Source organism: Suncus etruscus, chromosome 9, assembly GCF_024139225.1.
Source record: "Suncus etruscus isolate mSunEtr1 chromosome 9, mSunEtr1.pri.cur, whole genome shotgun sequence".
Taxonomy (NCBI): Eukaryota; Metazoa; Chordata; class Mammalia; order Eulipotyphla; family Soricidae; genus Suncus; species Suncus etruscus.
In genome coordinates this window covers 11,375,546-11,394,025 of record NC_064856.1, presented here as the reverse complement: position 1 = coordinate 11,394,025, position 18,480 = coordinate 11,375,546, and the positions used below count along the sequence as shown (strand labels likewise).

At 50.7% G+C, this 18,480-nt stretch overlaps 1 protein-coding gene across 4 annotated transcripts in view; it reads right to left on the bottom strand.

Annotated features, from left to right (window-relative positions):
- Positions 1 to 12,233: 12,233 nt before the first annotated feature.
- BCL2L1 (BCL2 like 1) overlaps positions 12,234 to 18,480 on the bottom strand; it is a 57,515-nt gene continuing 51,268 nt past the window's right edge. For all 4 annotated transcript variants that reach the window (XM_049779367.1, XM_049779366.1, XM_049779368.1 and 1 more), the window contains exon 3: positions 12,234 to 13,841. In XM_049779367.1, coding sequence (XP_049635324.1) covers positions 13,704 to 13,841 — 138 coding nt within the window. In that variant the 3' untranslated portion in view covers positions 12,234 to 13,703. The remainder of the gene's footprint in view (positions 13,842 to 18,480) is intronic.

The following is an 18,480-nucleotide window of genomic DNA, read 5'->3' as shown; positions in this document are numbered from 1 at the left end:
CTCTCGGGATTCAGAGTCTTATACATGGAGATATTCTTTGTTTTTGGAGGGGGAGGCTCACACTTGGCGGCGCTTAGGGGTTACTTCTGGTTCTGCACTCAGAAATTTCTCCTGGCAGGCACGGGGACCATATGGGATGCTGGGATTTGAACCACTGTCTGCCTTGGAGTGGCTGTGTGTAAGACAGATGCCCTACAGCTGTGCTATCTCTCCAGCCCCATAAATGGGGATATTCTATCACTGAGCTTCTTCTTGGTAAGAATTTTTGTGTGTGTGTGTGTGTGTGTGTGTGTGTGTGGTTTTTGGGTCACACCCGGCAGTGCTCAGGGGGTTTTCCTGGCTCTGTGCTCAGAAATTGCTCCTGGCAGGCACGGAGGACCATATGGGATGCTGGGATTCGAAGGATGACCTTTTGCATGAAAGGTAAATGCCTTACCTCCATGCTATCTCTCCGGCCCCAGCAAGAAATATTTTATGTGTGTTTGGTTTGTGTGTGTGTGTGTGTGTGTGTGTGTGTGTGTGTGTGTGTGTGTGTGTGTGTGTATGTGTGGTAGGCAACACTTAATGGTGCTCAGGGGTTACTCTTGACTCTGCATTCAGAAATAAATCCTAGCAGGGGCCGAGCGGTGGCGCTAGAGGTAAGGCATGTGCCTTGCCCATGCTAGCCTAGGACAGATTGCGGATCTATCCCCCGGAATCCCATATGGTCCCCCCAAGCTGGGAGCTATTTCTGAGCATATAGCCAGGAGTAACCCCTGAGTGTCAAATGGGTGTGCCCCCCCCAAAAACAAACAAACAAAAAATAGATAACTCTGGCAGGTTTGAGGGACCATACCGGATGCCAGAGATCAAACCTGGGTTGGCCATGTGGATTAGTGTAGGATCAGTAACCCAACATTGTGCAAGGCAAAAACCCCACCTGCTGTGCTATCGCTCTGTGCTATCACCCCAAGAAATCTTTTTTGAGTTCCTACTGTACGTGAGATACTAATTCAAGCCCTGAATCACATCAGTGAACAAAACAAAGCCTGGCCTTAATGGAAGAAGACAAATGGATAAGAGCAATATAGGATATGTGATGTGGTGATGGTGCTCTGAAGAAGCACAGGACAAGGGGTGGGGTGAAGTGGGCATGAAGTGGTCACCGAAGTTTTCTTAGAAGACTTTCTGGTATAATGAGGAAACTGGTCTTGTGTTAAAGTCAGAAGAAGCAGCCAATGTGCCCATTTGAGAAACTTGAGGGAGACATGATGACACCAGAGCAGAGGGATCTAGGGAGAAGTTGGGGACGCGAAGAGGGAAAGGGCTGGGTGTTGGGGTGGGGATTGATCTCGGGGCAGAAAGCAGCTTATACAGAGCCTGTGAGAGGATATTCTGAGTTGCATCAGTTTGAGTCATCTGAGAAGCAAATGCCAAGAAAGCATTAAAGATGTGAAGACACTCACTGGGGAAATGCCTGTGAAGGGTGAAGGGCAAGGGCAGAGTGGGTGGTGAGGACACTCGTTACTAGTGTCCTTTAGCTTGTGACTCAGGCCTGGTCATCCAAGAGAAGGAAGAAGGCGGAAGGGAAAGCTTCAGACTTCAGTGTTCTTTCTGTATCCTTGGGGACCAGCCAAGAGAAAACCACACGGTTATTTAAACAGGAGCAACCTCAAAAGAGAACTTGAGGGGCCGGAGAGATAGCATGAAGGTAAGGCATTTGCCTTGCATGCAGAAGGATGGTGGTTCGAATCCCAGCATTCCATATGGTCCCCCAAGCCTTCCAGGAGCAATTTCTGAGTGTGGAGCCAGGAGTGACCCCTGAGCGCTGCCAGGTGTGACTCAAAAAACAAAAAAGAGAGAGAGAGAGAGAACTTGATGGGCTAGAGCTCATGCTATGCATGTTGGGGAATATAGCATGGTTCTATGAGCACTGCCTAGAGTTACCCCTGGATTGATGTAGGAGCAGCCCCTGAGCACTATTGGATGTGGCTCCCAAGTGGAAGATAAACAGGCACTGTCCAATAGAAAGAATAGTAAGCCTTCACAAAAGAGTGAGGGGCACAATGGGTAGAGCATTTATCTTGCATGCGGCCGACTGGGATTTGATCGCCCTGGCATCCCATATGGTCTCTAGAGTACTGCCAGGAATAATTTCTAAATGCAGAGCCAGGAGTAAGACCTGAGTGCTGCTGGGTGTAGCCCAAAAATCAAACATGAAAGAGTAAGAAGAATGAGATAAAGAGAAGGTTTAGGGGCCAGAGCGGTGGCGCAAGCCGTAAGGCATCTTCTTGCACAGGCTAGCCTAGGATGGACCTTTCTTTGATCCCCCAGCGTCCCATATGGTTCCTTTAGCCAGGAGCAATTTCTGAGCGCAGAGCCAGGAGTAAACCCTGAGTGTCACTGGGGTGACCGAAAAACCAAACCAAACCAAACCAAACAAAACAAAAAAAGGTTTAAAGGGGTCAGGGAGGGGCCAAAGAGATAGCATGGGGGTAAGGCATTTGCCTTGCATGCAGAAGGTTGGTGGTTCGAATCCAGGCATCCCATATGGTCCCCTGAGCCTGCCAGGGGCAATTTCTGAGCATAGAGCCAAGAGTAATCCCTGAGTGCTGCTAGGTGTGACCCAAAAACCAAAAATAAATAAATAAATAAAAAGGGGGGGGAGTCAGGGAGAGAGCTCAAAGGCCAATGCACATGCTCGGCCATCTTGGGTCTGGGTTTAATTCCCATCAGAGCAACAGCCTCCAAACACCACCAAGAAGGAAACTTGAGTTGGATGTGATCCAAAAGCAAACAAAAAGAACACTGAAGGGCATCTGAGGGAGAATGTGGGACTATGATCCCCAGACTGGGGTTCAGATAGAACTGGAGCAGGTTTTGTGGGAGTCCACTGGATGGCTCGGCCACCAGGTCACAGATAGTCCAAAGTCACTGGGTGCATGAACAGGAGGAAAAGGCTGTGGTAGGTGCAGTTGGGACTGGGGTTCATAGGCAGAGATGACTCCTAGATGACGTGGTCTCTGCATTAGGAGGGTTACAAGAGGACGGTCCTGAAGCTTGGGGGTGGCAAGATGACTGATAGGCTCTGCATAGGTAGCAGATACTCCCTCATCGCCCAATCTTCGACACGAATCCCATATGGTCCCATATGGTCCCCTGAGCCTGCCAAGAGCGATTTCTAAGTGTAGAGCCAGAGTAACTCCTGAGAACTGCCAGATATGACCCCAGAAAAACAAAAAATCATTCTTCAGTACTTTAAAAGCATAAAAGCCGATGTAAAACTGGCATATCTGTGCTGTAGCGATAGCATAGTAGGTAAGGCCTTGCATGTGGCTGACATGGGTCCAATCCCCGGCATCCCATATGGTCCCCCAAGCCTGCCAGCAGTGAGCCCTGAGTGAAAGAGCCTGGAGTAACCCCTGAGCAACCACAGAGCATCTTCCTAAACTGTTTTCTCTCACGCCCTCTACTGGCAAAACCTAATATTTCACTCTAAAGCCAACTCAGTAGCAGTAGCAGCCACATCCCGCAGGCTTGGAAGGATGGATTTGATGCCAATATGCAACACATTGATCACTGGCACAGCATCTTTGAGAAAATATTGGGCAAGCCAATGGGGATCCCTAGAGAAATAAAATAAGCAAATCCTACTGGAGAACACCTGTACTGGGCAGAATTGATGCGTCCCTAGTAATCCCATTGAGCTCAGTCCTGGAGACAGTGGCCTGCACTTCTACTGGGCCTGTGGGGAGAGAGGGAGAAAATGGGAGAGGGAGCAGATGAACACTTATGCCCTGGTCTCCTAGCTCCCTGCTTTTCCAAAGAGCCTTATTTTCTGTACCTTTTTTGGTTGTTGTTTGTTTTGTTTGGTTTTGGTTTTGGTTTTTGGGTCACACCTGGCAGCGCTCAGGGGCTACTCCTGGCTCTGTGCTCAGAAATCGCTTCTGGCAGGCTCAGGGAACCACACCTTCCTGAGCACTGCCAGGAGTAATTCTTCTTTTTTTTGTTTTGGTTTTTGGGCCACACCCAGCGGTGCTCAGGGGTTACTCCTGGCTGTGTGCTCAGAAATAGCTCCTGGCAGGCACGGGGGGGGGGGGGGGGGGGGGGAGGGAGGGCATATGGGACACTGGGACTCGAACCAACCACCTTTGGTCCTGGATCGGTTGCTTGCAAGGCAAACACCACTGTGCTATCTCTCCGGGCCCCAGGAGTAATTCTTGAGCAGAGCCAGGAATAAACCCTGGGGCCAGAGAGATAGCATGGAGGTAAGCCTTGCATGCAGAAGGTCGCTGGTTCGAATCCCGGCATCCCATATGGTCCCTTGAGCCTGCTGGAGGGGGATTTCTGAGATTAAAGCCAGGAGTAACCCCTGAGTGCTGCCAGATGTGACCCAAAAACCAAAATAAATAAATAAATAAATAAATAAATAAATAAATAAATAAATAAATAAAGGAATAAACCCTGACCAGGGTGTAGTGTGAATCCCAAACACATACAAACTCCCCCAACAAATCCAAAACAAAATAAACAAATACAGTAGGGAAAGGGAGAATTCTTTGTATGTTTGGCTTGACTTTGCTGGTGAGGGAGGGGAAAGAAGCCTTTTTTTTTTTTTTTTTTTTTTTTTATCTGTGCATTTGGGGCCAAGTCTTCCAAAAAGGGTAAAAAAAAAAAAAAAAAAAAAAAACCCAAAAACCAAAAAAAAAAAAAAAAAAAAAAAAAGACAGGACAAGGGTTAAAGAACTTTCTTTGCATGCAGTCAACCCTTATTTGATTCCTTAAGCACTGCCAGGGATAATTCTTTTTTGTTTTTGTTTTTGGGCCACACCCGGTGGTGCTCTGGGGTTACTCCTGGCTCTGCACTCACCTGGTTCTGTGCTCAGAAATCACTCCTGGCAAGCTCGGGGAACCATATGGAATGCTGGGGGTCAAACCCAGATCTGTCCTGGGTCAAAAGCATGCAAGGCAAACGCCCTACCACCGTGTTATCGCTCAACCCCAGGGATCATTCTTGAGCACAGAATCAGGACTAGCTCCAGAGTGTCGCTGGGTATGGCCCTCCCTGAAAACAAGTCTCCAGACCTGGGGTCTAGTTATTTCCTGAGCAGCAACACGCTTTTAGGCAGGCTTGTTGTTTAGCACTACATTGTTAATGGTACATATTGTACTTATATCACTTTTTTTTTTTTTTGGGCCACACCCTGTGATGCTCAGGGGTTACTTCTGGCTATGCGCTCAGAAGTTGTTCCTGGCTTCTTGGGGGACCATATGGGACGCCGGGGGATCGAACCGCGGTCCGTCCTAGGCTAGCGCAGGCAAGGCAGGCACCTTACCTCCAGCGCCACCGCCCGGCCCCGTACTTATATCACTTAAATTTCATTTTCAGAAGAGCATATTTCTTCTTCTTTTTTTTTTGGGGGGGGGGGTCACACCCGGCAGTGCTCAGGGGTAACTCTTCTTGGCTCTATGCTCAGAAATCGCCCCTGGCAGGCACATATGGGATGCTGGGATTTGAACCATTCTTCTGCACAAAAGGCAAATGCCTTACCTCCATACTATCTCTCCAGCCCCTGAGCATATTTCTTCTTAGCAGAGTGTTTTAAGAATAACTTCAGGCGGGCATGGAGAGATAGCAGAGCGGCGTTTGCCTTGCAAGCAGCTGATCCAGGACCAAAGGTGGTTGGTTCCAATCCCGGTGTCCCATATGGTCCCCCGCGCCTGCCAGGAGCTATTTCTTTTCTTTTCTTTTTTTTTTTTTTTTTTTGGTTTTTGGGCCACACCCAGTAACGCTCAGGGGTTACTCCTGGCTATGCGCTCAGAAGTTGCTCCTGGCTTAGGGGACCATATGGGATGCCGGGGGATCGAACCGAGGTCCGTCCAAGGCTAGCGCAGGCAAGGCAGGCACCTTACCTTTAGCGCCACCGCCCGGTCCCTCTTTTCTTTTCTTTTCTTTTCTTTTCTTTTCTTTTCTTTTCTTTTCTTTTCTTTTCTTTTCTTTTCTTTTCTTTTCTTTTCTTTTCTTTTCTTTTCTTTTTGGTTTTTGGGCCACACCCAGCGATGCTCAGGGGTTACTCCTGGTTGTCTGCTCAGAAATAGCTCATGGCAGGCACAGGGGACCATATGGGACACCGGGATTCGAACCAACCACCTTTGGTCCTGGATTGGCTGCTTGCAAGGCAAACGCCGCTGTGCTATCTCTCCGGGCCCCAGGAGCTATTTCTGAGCAGACAGCCAGGAGTAACCCCTGAGCATTGCCGGGTGTGGCCCAAAAACAAAAAAAAACAAACAAAAAAATAAAAGAATAACTTCAGGTGACCAGAGATAGCACAGCTATAGGGCGTTTGCATTGCATGAAGAAGGATGGTAGTTTTCATTCCGGCATCCCATATGGTCCCCCGAGCCTGCTGGGAATGATTTCTGTTTTTTTGTCTTTGTTTTGTTGTTTTTTTTATTTGGGGGGGGCCACACTCGTTTGATACTCAGGGGTTACTCCTGGCTAAGCGCTCAGAAATTGTCCCTGGCTTGGGGGGACCATATGGGACGCCGGAAGATTGAACTGTGGTCCTTCCTAGGCTAGCGCTTGCAAGGCAGACACCTTACCTCTAGCGCCACCTCACCGGCCCTGGGAGCGATTTCTGAGCGTAGAGCCAGGAGTAGCCCCTGTGTGCTGCTGGGTGTGACCCAAAAACCAAAAAAAAAAAAAAAAAAAAAGAATAACTTCAGGGGAGCCAGAGCGATAGCACAGTGGATAAGGTCTTTGCCATGCACATGGCTGATCCGGGTTCGTTCTACAGCATTCGATATGGTCCCCCAAACCTACCAGGAGTGACTTCTGAGGACAGAGCCAGGAGTAACTCTGGTGCACCATCGGTGTTGTCCACAAACACGAGGTGGACACCAGGTGTGGTCCAAAAACCAAAATATAAATACAAGAATGACTTCAGGGGCCAGAGCGATAGTACTACAGTGATTAGGGCCTTGTAATCCCTGCCATTCCTTAACATCTCCTGGACAACACCAAGAGTGACCCCTGATTGCAGAGCTAAAACCATACCCTGAGCCTCCCTGAGCATGATCTCCCCTACAATAAAAGAAATGACTTCCTCAAACTTTAAAATTGTCACGCCAATCTGTCTGTATGTCTCCTTTGGTTTTAATAAATACCCATGTACAGATGTTAGAATTGTAGTCATATGGAGTCTTAATTCCCTCCTAAATTATTTAAACCTTCCCATTTCAGTAGATCCACACATGCGTAATTAGCTTAAATAACTCCAATGATAAAAAGCCTTATGAGTTCTTAGGAAATTTAATATAATCTTTTCTTTCCCTCCATTTCCCTCTTCCCTTTGTGCCATATATAAACTTGACTAATTTTGATTTTTTATTTTCTCAGAAGGGGGAATTCAAAGTTGAATATGTGGATCTACTGAAATGGGAATTTCAATTTAGGAGGGCTCTGGGGATCATATGGGTCCTGGGGATTGAAATCAGGCCTGCATGTGCAAGGTAAAAGCCCTGTATTATATCTCCATCCCCTGTGTGAATCTTTGTTGTTGTTGTTGTTGTTGTTGTTGTTGTTGTTGTTGTTTGGGGGGGCCAAGAGTTACTCATGACTCTGAGCTCAGAAATCACTCCTAACTCGGGGGACCATATGAGATGCTGGGGATCAAACCCAGGCCCGTCATGGGTCAGCCACATGCAAAGCAAACCTCCTACCACTGCACTATTGCTCTGGCCCCCTGTGTGAATCTTTTTTTTTGGGGGGGTCACACCCGGTGACAATCAGGTGTTACTCCTGGCTATGTGCTCAGATATTGCTTCCGATTTGGGGGGCCATATGGGATTCCCGGGGATCTAACCGCCGTCCATCCTAGGTCAGCCGCATGCAAGGCAAATGCCCTACCATTTGCGCCACCATTCCAGCCCCTGTGTAAACCTTTTTAGTTCATAAAATCTCATATAAAATAGTTGAACTCAGGGGATGGGGATGGTTTGTGGCTAAAAATGCCTGCCTTGCAAATATGAGGTTCCAAGTTTGACCTGTGGGGCTACCCTCATACATTGTACATGATCTCTGGCTTTTCTGAGGGGACCTCCAGTACAGCAACTGGGTATATGATCTCCGCACAGCGACTACAGATGTGAGAGCACTGCAGCTAGAGTGCAACTCCCAGACACCTCCAGTGTGAGCACTACAACCATTCTCAAAGAGCTCTGAGCTCTACAAAGTGTGTCACCCGAAGAAATACTGACTTTTGGCTGTGTGAAAAGCACCTCTATTATCCCAGTGGGGGTTGCTGCAATCTTCCTGCCACCAATAAAGAAGGGAAAACAAGAAAAGTGTGTACACAGGAACAAAAATCAAGTTTATTAATTTTAGAATAACATGCTTTCATGCTTAGGAATTGAGGTGCCAGGGATTGAACCCGGAGTCTCACATATGTCATGATCATTGTTGAAGATGTCTGGGAAAGAAGGGGATTCATCTATGAATAAGGGAAAGTGTGTAAGATACATTATTTATTGTTTTTTGGGCCACACCCAGTGACACTCAGGGGTTACTCCTGGCGGGGGGCCGGAGAGATAGCATGGAAGTAAGGCGTTTGCCTTGCATGCAGAAGGTCGTCGGTTCGAATCCCAGCATCCCATATGGTCCCCTGAGCCTGTCAGGCATGATTTCTGAGCATAGCGCCAGGAGGAACCCCTGAGCGCTGCCGGGTGTGACCCAAAAACCAAAAAAAAGATTGCTCCTGGCTTGGGGGACGCCGAGGGATTTAACCGTGGTCAGTCATAGGTCAACCACACACAAGGCAAATACCCTGGCACTGCACCACCGCTTCCAAGATACTTTATTTATTTATTTGTTGCCACACCCGGCAGCGGTGCTTAGGGGTTACTCTCAGAAATTGCTCTTGGCAGGCTCAGGGGACCATATGGGATTCCAGGAATCAAACCTGGGTCCATCCCAGGTCGGCCGCGTGCAGGGCAAAGGCCTACCGCTGTGCTATTGCTCCAGCCCCTGTAAAATACTTTATTTAGGAGACAAAGGCAAGGAACAAATGTTTAGTTAATGTTCCCATCTTGGTAAAAACAAAACAATCCCCAAAAAGAAAAACACAAAACCAATATACAACAATAAAGGGTAGAGGATAGACATGTCTTCCTGTGTTTTTGGCCCAACATTGGTGCAAAAAGGTTTCTGGAAAGATATCTAGAATCGGTGAACACTTAGTGGCTAGGTTAGTGGGGCAGGTTGGTACTGGCAGAGCTAGAAGGACAGCAGGAGGCTTTTGTCTAGAACCGAGGAGAACGGTGACCCTGAGCTCAGGAAGAACCCTGGTGCGCTCTGCGCCTGGTACCCAAGGGGTTGAAGCGCAAACCAAGGACCCGAGAGAGGCCTGGGAGAAGGAGGTAGTGGCCCTGACAGAGAGGCAGTGCATGGCTTCAAAACGGCCGCCAGGGGACAGGCAAGGCCGCTCCTGAAGCAGCATGGGCGGGCGTCCTGGCAGGCCCCCGTCCCCAGCCGGAGTGCGGGCAAATGCCCCCTGACCCGGGCGCAGTCATATGGAACCAGGGGCACATCTCGCCCTCCTTCGCACCCCGTGCCCTGGTGGTCTGATCCTTGGCACCCCGTACATTCTCTGGCAACATTCCTTTCTTGCACAAGCTTCGGGTGAGTTCATTCAGTCTTGCCCATGTCGTGACTTGTTACCAATGGCTTTGTTACCAAAACCATTCAAGGGAAGGGGAAGCTGGAACCTTGAGTCAACAGTGGTAGCATCAGTGCTGACCCAGAATGCATTCCTGGACTGTCCACTCTATGCAGACTCTGGTTTCTTCACTGGTCTCCAGGTTCCCACTTCACTCTTCTTCCAAAGGGACAAATCAGTTTCTGACCTAAGAGTTTGACATCTGAACAAGCATTTGCTGAGTTTTATTAGGACTCCTCTTCTTGCCCATCTGCTCCTTTTTATGTTGGGGGTGGGTCACACCCAGTTCAGGCTCAGGGCTCAGGAATTACTCCTGGTGGTGATATGGATTAAACCCAGGTTGGAGATGTGTAAGGCAAGTGCCCTCCAGGCTATATTATCTCTCTAGTCCCTTCTTCTTCTTATTTTTTTTTTTTTTTTGGTTTTTGGGCCACACCTGGCGGCACTCAGGGGTTACTCCTGGCTATCTGCTCAGAAATAGCTCCTGGCAGGCACGAGGGACCATATAGGACTCTGAAATTCGAACCAACCACCTTAGGTCCTGGGTCAGCTGCTTGCAAGGCAAACACTGCTGTGCTATCTGTGCTATCTCTCCGGCCCCATCTCTCGTCCCTTCTAAATTCTTTTTTTTGTTTGTTTGTTTTTGGGCCACACCTGGTTATGCACAAGGGTTACTCCAGGCTATGCACTCAGAGATAGCTCCTGGCTTGGGGGACCATATGGGACGCCGGGGGATCAAACCACTGTGTCCTAGGATAGCGCAGGCAAGGCAGATGCCTTCCTTACCCCTTGTGCCACCGCACCGACCTCTTCGTAATTCTTTATTCCCTTCCACTCCTTGTTTTGGGGACACACCCTGCAGGACTCAGGGAGCTATTCCCAGTTCAGTGTTTAGGAGACATCACAAGAGATACCTGGAGGACCAACTATATCAAACATCAAACATCAGCAACCTGACGGCCAAGCACCCATATGATCCACTGGCCCCCGTTAGGAATGACTCGAGTGTAGAGATGTAAATAGTATGCCCCGAGGAGCACCGATGGATGTCCCACCCAACCATACACACACAAATATCACCTGGGCGGAGAAAGAACTCAAAGGCTGAAGCAGGAGCTTTGCCTGCACAAGCCCAGGTCTGTCCCTTGCACATGTTCTGAGCACTTCCAGGAGCAACTTCAAAAAACTGAGCTGTGAGTAGCCACCTGGTGTGACCCCCAAGCCCCAACATAAAAATAAAATGTCAACCCCAGTCTGATCCTTGTTGGTATAACCGATCTTCACCCTATTCAATAGTGTAACTTTTTTGGGGCCACCTCCATTGACGCTCAGGAGTTACTCAGAAATCACTTCTGGCTTGGGGGGACCGTATGGGACGCCAGGGGATCAAACCTCGGTTCTAGGCTAGCACTTGCAACTCAGACGCCTTACCTCTAGCGCCACTGCTTCGGCCCCTCAATAGTATAACTTTTTGTTAGTGCTTTTTTGTTGATGCTTGTCAACCATTGGATGGCAGCACCTTTAGATTGAAGCACTTTTTGGATAGGTCCCTTATCCTACCTGTTCTCTACCCCATGGGTGTGGTCTTCCTCTTCCCAATAGACCCCAGTCTTGGCAAAACTGCTTGCGGTTTTGGTTTTTGGTTTTGCACAACTTAGCCATCAGCTTCTGAGGATCAGAAGGTTTGCATGTGGAAGTTCTTGACCTGTTTTATCCCTTTGTTGTGTGTGGGTTATTTCCTGTGTCAGCGTTTGCTTCCAGATCCAGACCCTGGGATTGGGGCATGAGGCTTCTGCCTCAGATCCCTTCTGTTTTGGGCCACATGCTCAAAAGTTACATCTAGCTCTGCCCTCAGAATTACTCAGCCGATGTTGGCTTCATGCAAGGAAGCACTATACCTACTGTACTATCTTTCTGGTCCCCAATCTGCTTTGTTTTGTTTTGGGGCCACACCCAACAGTGCTCAGGGACTATTCCTGGCTCTGTGCTCAGAAATCACTCCTGGCAGGCTTGGGGGACCATATGGGATGCTGGGGATCAAATCTATGTCTTCCCAGATCAGCAGCATACAAGGCAAATGCCCTACTGCTGTGCTATTATCTCTCTGGCTCCCAATCTGCTTCCTTTTTTTTTACCTCTGCTTCCTACATTTTCTTGTTATGCTTCATATTGTTTCCACCTCTGCCCTACAACAGCCTGAGATATCTTCTGAGTTGTCTGCCCCTGCCCCCCAATCCCACCCCGCATGGAAGTTTGAGAAGGCCTGGGTTCTGTTCATGGCAGAAACTCGCTGTCCAGCACCATGTCCTTGATGAGGGAGCTCAGGAAACATGTGTGTCTCTTGGCTATTTCACTTCTTTCCCCGGGGATGTCAGCTCCTGTGGACAAGAATTCTATCTGTCCAGTGTGGAGAAATTCAGGCAGAGAGGAAGATGCAAACTTGTCCACGGTTCTCCCACGTGGCAAAGTAGGTGCCAGGACCCCCTTTCCCAAAGCCCCACTGTTCTATTGCCCCAAAAAAGAGCACCCAGGCATCTGTTCACTGAATCAACACAGTTTATTACTGAACTGCACTTTCACTTTCACACAAACTATTTCAAAGAGCTGGGACAAGTGAGGGGTGGGGATGGGGCAGGGGCAGGGGCCCCTCAGGAGCCAGGACCCCCGGCTGGCTTCTCCAGACCAGGGCAGGGAGCATCAGGCCGTCCAATCTCCGGGCACCAGCTCTCCACGTGCACACGCACAGCAAGCCAGCAGCTCCTCACACATAAATACAGACACGCTTAACAAAAATAGTATATCATCTTCACAAGGAATAAAAACTAGTCTCGAATATGTACAGCAGAGAGCCTGGGGTGGCCAGGGACCCCCAGGGTGAGACAGGCCATGAGTGGAGCAGAGGAGAGGGAGGCCTGTGGGCTCCTGGCCAGGGCCCCCTTCCCTTGGCAGCCCGGCTGCCCAGGCGAACCGGGGCGGTCCCTCATCTGCTGGGCCGCCTCCTCCTCTCCACCAAGCTCTTTCCTGCCCTTCCTGCCTGAGGTAGGGAAGACCCGAGGGCTTCCACAGCTGCTCCCTACAACTCCCCCTTCACCTCTGCCAAGGCCCCAGAGCCCCTGGATCCTAGGGATGACAGCCCAGAGCAAAGATGCCACAGGCCGATCTTACAGGAAGTGAGGCAGCTGAAGCCATAAACAGCTTTGGGGCACTGGCCCTGGCCTCCTCATTGGTCCCTCAGTCATGGTCATGGGAGCCAGAGGAGGGGAAGGGAACTGGGGTGGTGCTGACAGCAGAGACCAACCTAGCTTTGGCATGGGGTGTTTCCTGCAGCTACCACCTCGCCCTCCTAGCTGGGGGGTTGACCTCTCGCCTGAGGCCTCCGAGGGGACTCTGGGATGAGGGAGAGGACTTTGGCCAGGCCAGAGGTGCGGAGAGGGTCCTGGTCCTTGCTTCCTTATCTCAAGCAGCCTGAATCCCTAAACTAGTCAGAAGTGGCCGCTCCGTAGCTATAGGGAAGCGGGGCTGAAAGAAGGGGAGTCCGGGTCCTGGGGATAGGAGTGGGGAGAGAGGATGATCAATTCTGAGGCCACAAACATCAAAACGAAGGCAATCTAGTCTCTTTCTGGGTAAAAGGGTCAGAAAACTCTCCAGCTCCCTGGCAGGAAAGCATTCCCGGGAGGCTAAGGGATAAGGGGGGATCCACCAATCAGGTAGGGCCCTCCAGACCCCTGCCACACCCCCCACACTTGCCAGCTTCCATGGGACAGATTTTGGGGGAAACTGTGGATCTGAGGCCAGGAGAATTGCAATGTGAGGGAAAGCGGCACTCACAAAAGCATGGTGAATCCTAGAAAACTAACTGTGGGGACCAGGTAGGGGCCCAACCCTGGCGGGTGGCCATGGGCTGCGCGGCATGGAGTAGTTAGTTCTCCTGGTGGCAATGGTGGCCGGACAGAGGGATGTGGCGGGGAGTGGAGTGGGGTGCGAGGATGAGGGGCGGTCAGTGTCTGGTCATTTCCGACTGAAGAGGGAGCCCAGCAGAACCACACCAGCCACAGTCACGCCTGTCAGGATCCAGCGGTTGAGGCGCTCCTGGCCCTTCCGGCTCTCAGCTGCCGCGTTGTTCCCATAGAGTTCCACAAAGGTGTCCTGCAGGCGAGAGGAGACAAGGAGAGGTGTTGTTTGACTACTCAGAGAACTGGGAGACATGTGGGCACAAGGGACTCTGGGACTTAGGATTGGTAGCATTAGGACCCAGCTTGGGCCAGATAAACAGATAGATGGGTAAGTTGGGGATACATCCCATGGACGTTAGAGGACCTCATTGCTGAGAAGAGTGTGAAGGGGAACTTTTGGCCTCAGGCCAGAGGGCTAAAGAGGGCTGCTCTAGAACTTAAGCTGTAGAGATGGGCAGCACAGAATGCAGGAAAGGTGACAGTGCAGCAGGGCCAGTGAGAGCAAGTGGAATGGTTTGAACACCACAGGGGTATGGGCTTGAGCTGAAGCATAGAGCTGAGCTAGCAGGCCTCCCAACCCTTCTAGGGGTAAACTCCCAAAGGCTCAACTCTCCCTGCTGCCTCAGAGGACAAGGCTAGCCCTGTCAGGTTAATAGAGGCCAGCTCTGGAAGCAAATCTAGGTGTGTGTGTCTGTGTGTGTCTTTGCAAGGCTGTCTTTCCCAGGCCTGCGGCTAGGACCAGTGAGTGAAGCAACAGCCCTCTGGCCTGAAGCGAGTCAGGAGAGAGGCATGTGATACAGAGAAGAGAAGGCGGTGCTCTGGGTCAATCAGCAGAGCCCCAGGCTTTGGGCTTCGATTAACCAATGGGGCAGGAAGAGGGAGCTGGCAGAACCCTCCTGCAGAGTGAGCTCTGAACCCCAATTGTCCTTTAATCCTCTCAATCCTGCAATTCAGGATGTCTCTTCTCCCCTTACAGATCAGGAAGCAAGGCTTCAGAGGGAAGCCAGATCAGGTTGCCAAATCTTTGTCAGTGGTGGCAACTGACAAAGCTCCAAACCTGGTGTCAGACACCCAGAAATGAGCATGTGCCTGGGAGAAAAAGGATCTCTGGCTGGTCTAGATCCTAGGTTCATACCTCTCCACTGGAAGACCACCCTGAGGCCAGGTTTCCAGCTACCCCTACCAGCTAGATGGTGGTGGCTCCCTCGAGGGCCTTCGGTGGTCCACCTGGGGCACCTGGGACTCCACCCAAGCAGCCTGCAGGCCCAGGGTGTGGCCCTGACCCAAAGAGAAAATTTTTTTTTTGGTTTTTGGGCCACACCCAGTAACGCTCAGGGGTTACTCCTGGCTATGTGCTCAGAAATCGCTCCTGGCTTGGGAGACCATATGGGACAGTGGGGGATCAAATCACGGTTCGTCCTAGGCTAGCACAGGCAAGACAGGCACCTTACCTCTAGCGCCACCATGCCAGCCCGCCAAAGAGAAAATTTAAAAGAAAAACTCTAAAAAGAAAAATAGGGGGGCCGGAGAGATAGCATGGAGGTAAGGCGTTTGCCTTTCATGAAGGAGGTCATCGGTTCAAATCCCGGAGTCCCATATGGTCCCCCGTGTCTGCCAGGAGCAATTTCTGAGCCTGGAGCCAGAAATAACCCCTGAGCACTGCCGGGTGTGACCCAAAAACCACCCCCCCCCACACACACACAAGAAAAATAGGGGCCAGAGAGATAGCATGGAGGTAGGGCATTTGCCTTGCATGCAGAAGAACGGTGGTTCGAATCCCAGCATCCCATATGGTCCCCCGAGCCTGCCAGGAGCGATTTCCCCTGAGCATGGGCGGGTGTGACCCCAAAACAAAACAAAACAGAAATAAAAATAAAAATAAAGCTGGGTAAGTGGCTAGATGAAGCAAGATACGGTGTGACAAGGTGGAGAGAGAGGGCCTTTGTAAGGCTCATCTGAGCAGACAAGGGAATAAAAGAGGATCTGGGCACTGGTCAGTAGACTCAGTTGTCACTGCGGACAGCGAGCTCAGTGACCTCTTGAGTGCCCAGATATTTGAAGGACAAACAGGAGGCTGGTGCCATTCAAGAGTGCTATGGCAGAGAGTAGGTCTCTCTGGGCCTTGCAAGAAGTGGCGGCTATTCCAGATGAGGGGGTCCTTGGAGAGGGGAAGCACTGGGAGTAATGTGGACTGAGTGGGAGACCCCCACTCCTGCTTGCTTTCCCTGTGCCTCATGGCCATCTCCCTCCCTACTCCGGAAACACAGGGAAATCTCTGGGAAAGCTACAGCTCAATGTGCATGATTCTCCACAGGTCCCAGAGGGGAGCAGAAAGGGCCTGGGAGACTTGAAGCACGTATGTGCCATGACCTGACCTCCTGCATAGAGGTCAAACTCAGGGCAGAGACTACGCTTCTCCTGGCTCTGCCCTCAAGAATCACTCTTGATGGGCTCGGGGGACCATATGGGGTGCTGAGGATCAAACTTGGGTCAGTTGACTGTGTGCAAAGCAAGCTGTACTATCTCTCCGGCCCCAATATGCTATGCTATCCTTTTGACTTGCCTTCTGCACTGGATAGAGCTAGATTAGAGTGGAGGTCCCATTTCGTGTCTCTGCTTGCTGGGTCTAGAACAGCGTTAGGTGTGTGGAGCCTGACAGTAAATGTAAGGAAGGGATTGACACCCCCAGTCTAGGCACTATGGGTCTAGTTCATGTTCATCAAAATCCCCAGAGGGACAAATCTGAGTCCCGTTTTACAGAGGAAACAATTTAGGTTTGGAGTAAGGACCCTTACCTGGCTAACCAAAGGGGACAGGCTCCTCCAGTCTATCATGAAAGGATTTTGGGATTTTGAGGAAAAGGACTGTAGGAGTGAGGCTGAGGAGAACCCTGAGTCTAGGAGGCACACGGCTGTGGCTGGTGGCCATAGGGATGTGCTTCCCTGTAACCCTCACCTCTTTACACTGGCTGGCCTCTGCAGATGATGGCAGGTAAGAAAGTTCTTACATGAGGGGACAGAGAAATAACACAGTGGGTAGGGCATTTGCTTTGCATGCGGCCGAGCAGGGTTCAATCTCATAAGGTCCCCCAAGTTTGGCAGGAATGATTTCTGAGTGCAGAACCAGGAGTCACCACTGAGTGCTGCCAGGTGTGAACCAAAAATGAAAGAGAGGGGACGAGAGGGGAGAGAAGAGAGGAGAGAATTTTTTTTTTTTTTTAGAAGAGAATTCTTATTTGAGTTTTCACTTTGCTGGTCGCCAGCAATGATGCAGGTCCAGGAAAAGTCACACAAAAGATGGCTCTGTGTGTGACAAGGACGGATCCTGGGCTTTGGGAGCATGAGAGAAGTGGCCAGAAGGCCCTACTATCCCAAGGGACTAAATGTCCCAAAGAAATCAGGGGCACTGGGGCCGCAGCCAAAGCTCGAGGCCTTGCTCCCTCTATGGGAACTTTCCTGAAGCCGGGGGCTGGCAAGAGCAGGAGACTTTGGATGCTGGGGCTGGTCTGGAGTAAACAGGCTGTATCCTTGCACGGGCACAAAGCACTCACTGTCCAGGGACAGTCGCTGCAGGGTGAAGTGAGCATTTTCATGTCAATGCCACAGAAAGCAGGGCCCAGCCCCCACACCACATTCCTGGCTGGGACAGCCTTTGCCTCCACTTCAGCAGCTCTGGCTCCCGTGGAAGGTGGAGCGGGAGTCCCAAGGGCCATGGATTGTGGGGATTGCTTTTGCAGCAGAGAACATGAGCAAAATGGGGCGTGCTGTTCCCGGGCGGGTGCCGGGGCGGCAGCGGTGTGGGTATATTTAGCCCACGGTTCACACGACATACTTGGAAACAAACACAGCCATTTTCTCAGCAGGCGTCTGCTCTGGATAAATAAACAGGGTTGCAGAGGGGCCAGTCTGGAAAAGCAGAGATAAGCTCCCACTGCTGTTCCATGGCTCCCAGTGACTTTGGCCAGTGGGCACAGTGGGCTGCAGCAAGGCAGGGAGGATGTCTCTCTGTGACTAGCATATGGGAGAGTTGTGTTCGGGGCCACTGGGGACAGGAGGTGGCTAATGTCCTCCACAGAAGGCTCAGAGCCAGGCAGATCTCCCAGTTAGCAAGGCAACCCTCTCAGCTTTCTATTTCCCAACAATCAGAAAACAACAGTAAGGAAACGGGTCTCCAGGGCGTGGATGTAGGGGAGAGGCCCATGGTAGAGTTCCAGCACTGTGGTCTTCTGATCCCCACTGGGGACGACTCCCAAGCACTACTGGGAACAGTCCTTCAAGGACCACTGGGTGTGGTCCAAAAGCCCTCCTACCCCCCCAAAAAAAATGAGTCCTCAAAATGAGCCAAGGCTGTGAGCATTTTCAGAGTCCTGCTTCTAGCAGTCCAGGTGGCACAAGTGGGCTCCACACGATCCAGTATCAAGCCCCTGTGCCTTTGTCTGGGTATCCCTTCCCACTCACCTTCCCTGCACCCATCTTCCTCTGCTAGCCCTCCACTACAACTTATAAGACTCTGCTTTGCTGTCCCAGAGAGCTTTCTGACTTATCCTTCCTTCCTCCCAGATGTGTAGACCTGTGGTGTCTGGCCTGAACCTTTCTAGCCCCGGGCTGGCACTGCAGCTCCAGCATCAAGCAACACACCACACCAGAATGTCTGCTCTAATGTAGCTTCTGCCAGAGCTGGACATTCTCTCCAAGGCTGATACCACCCCAACAGGCAATGCAAAAAACTCTGTACTATTTACATGGTGTGTGGCTGTCTATGGGGTCACACACTTAAAGAATGGACACAGACAATGGTGGGTTTCAAGTGTCTTGGGAGGCAATTAGGGCTAA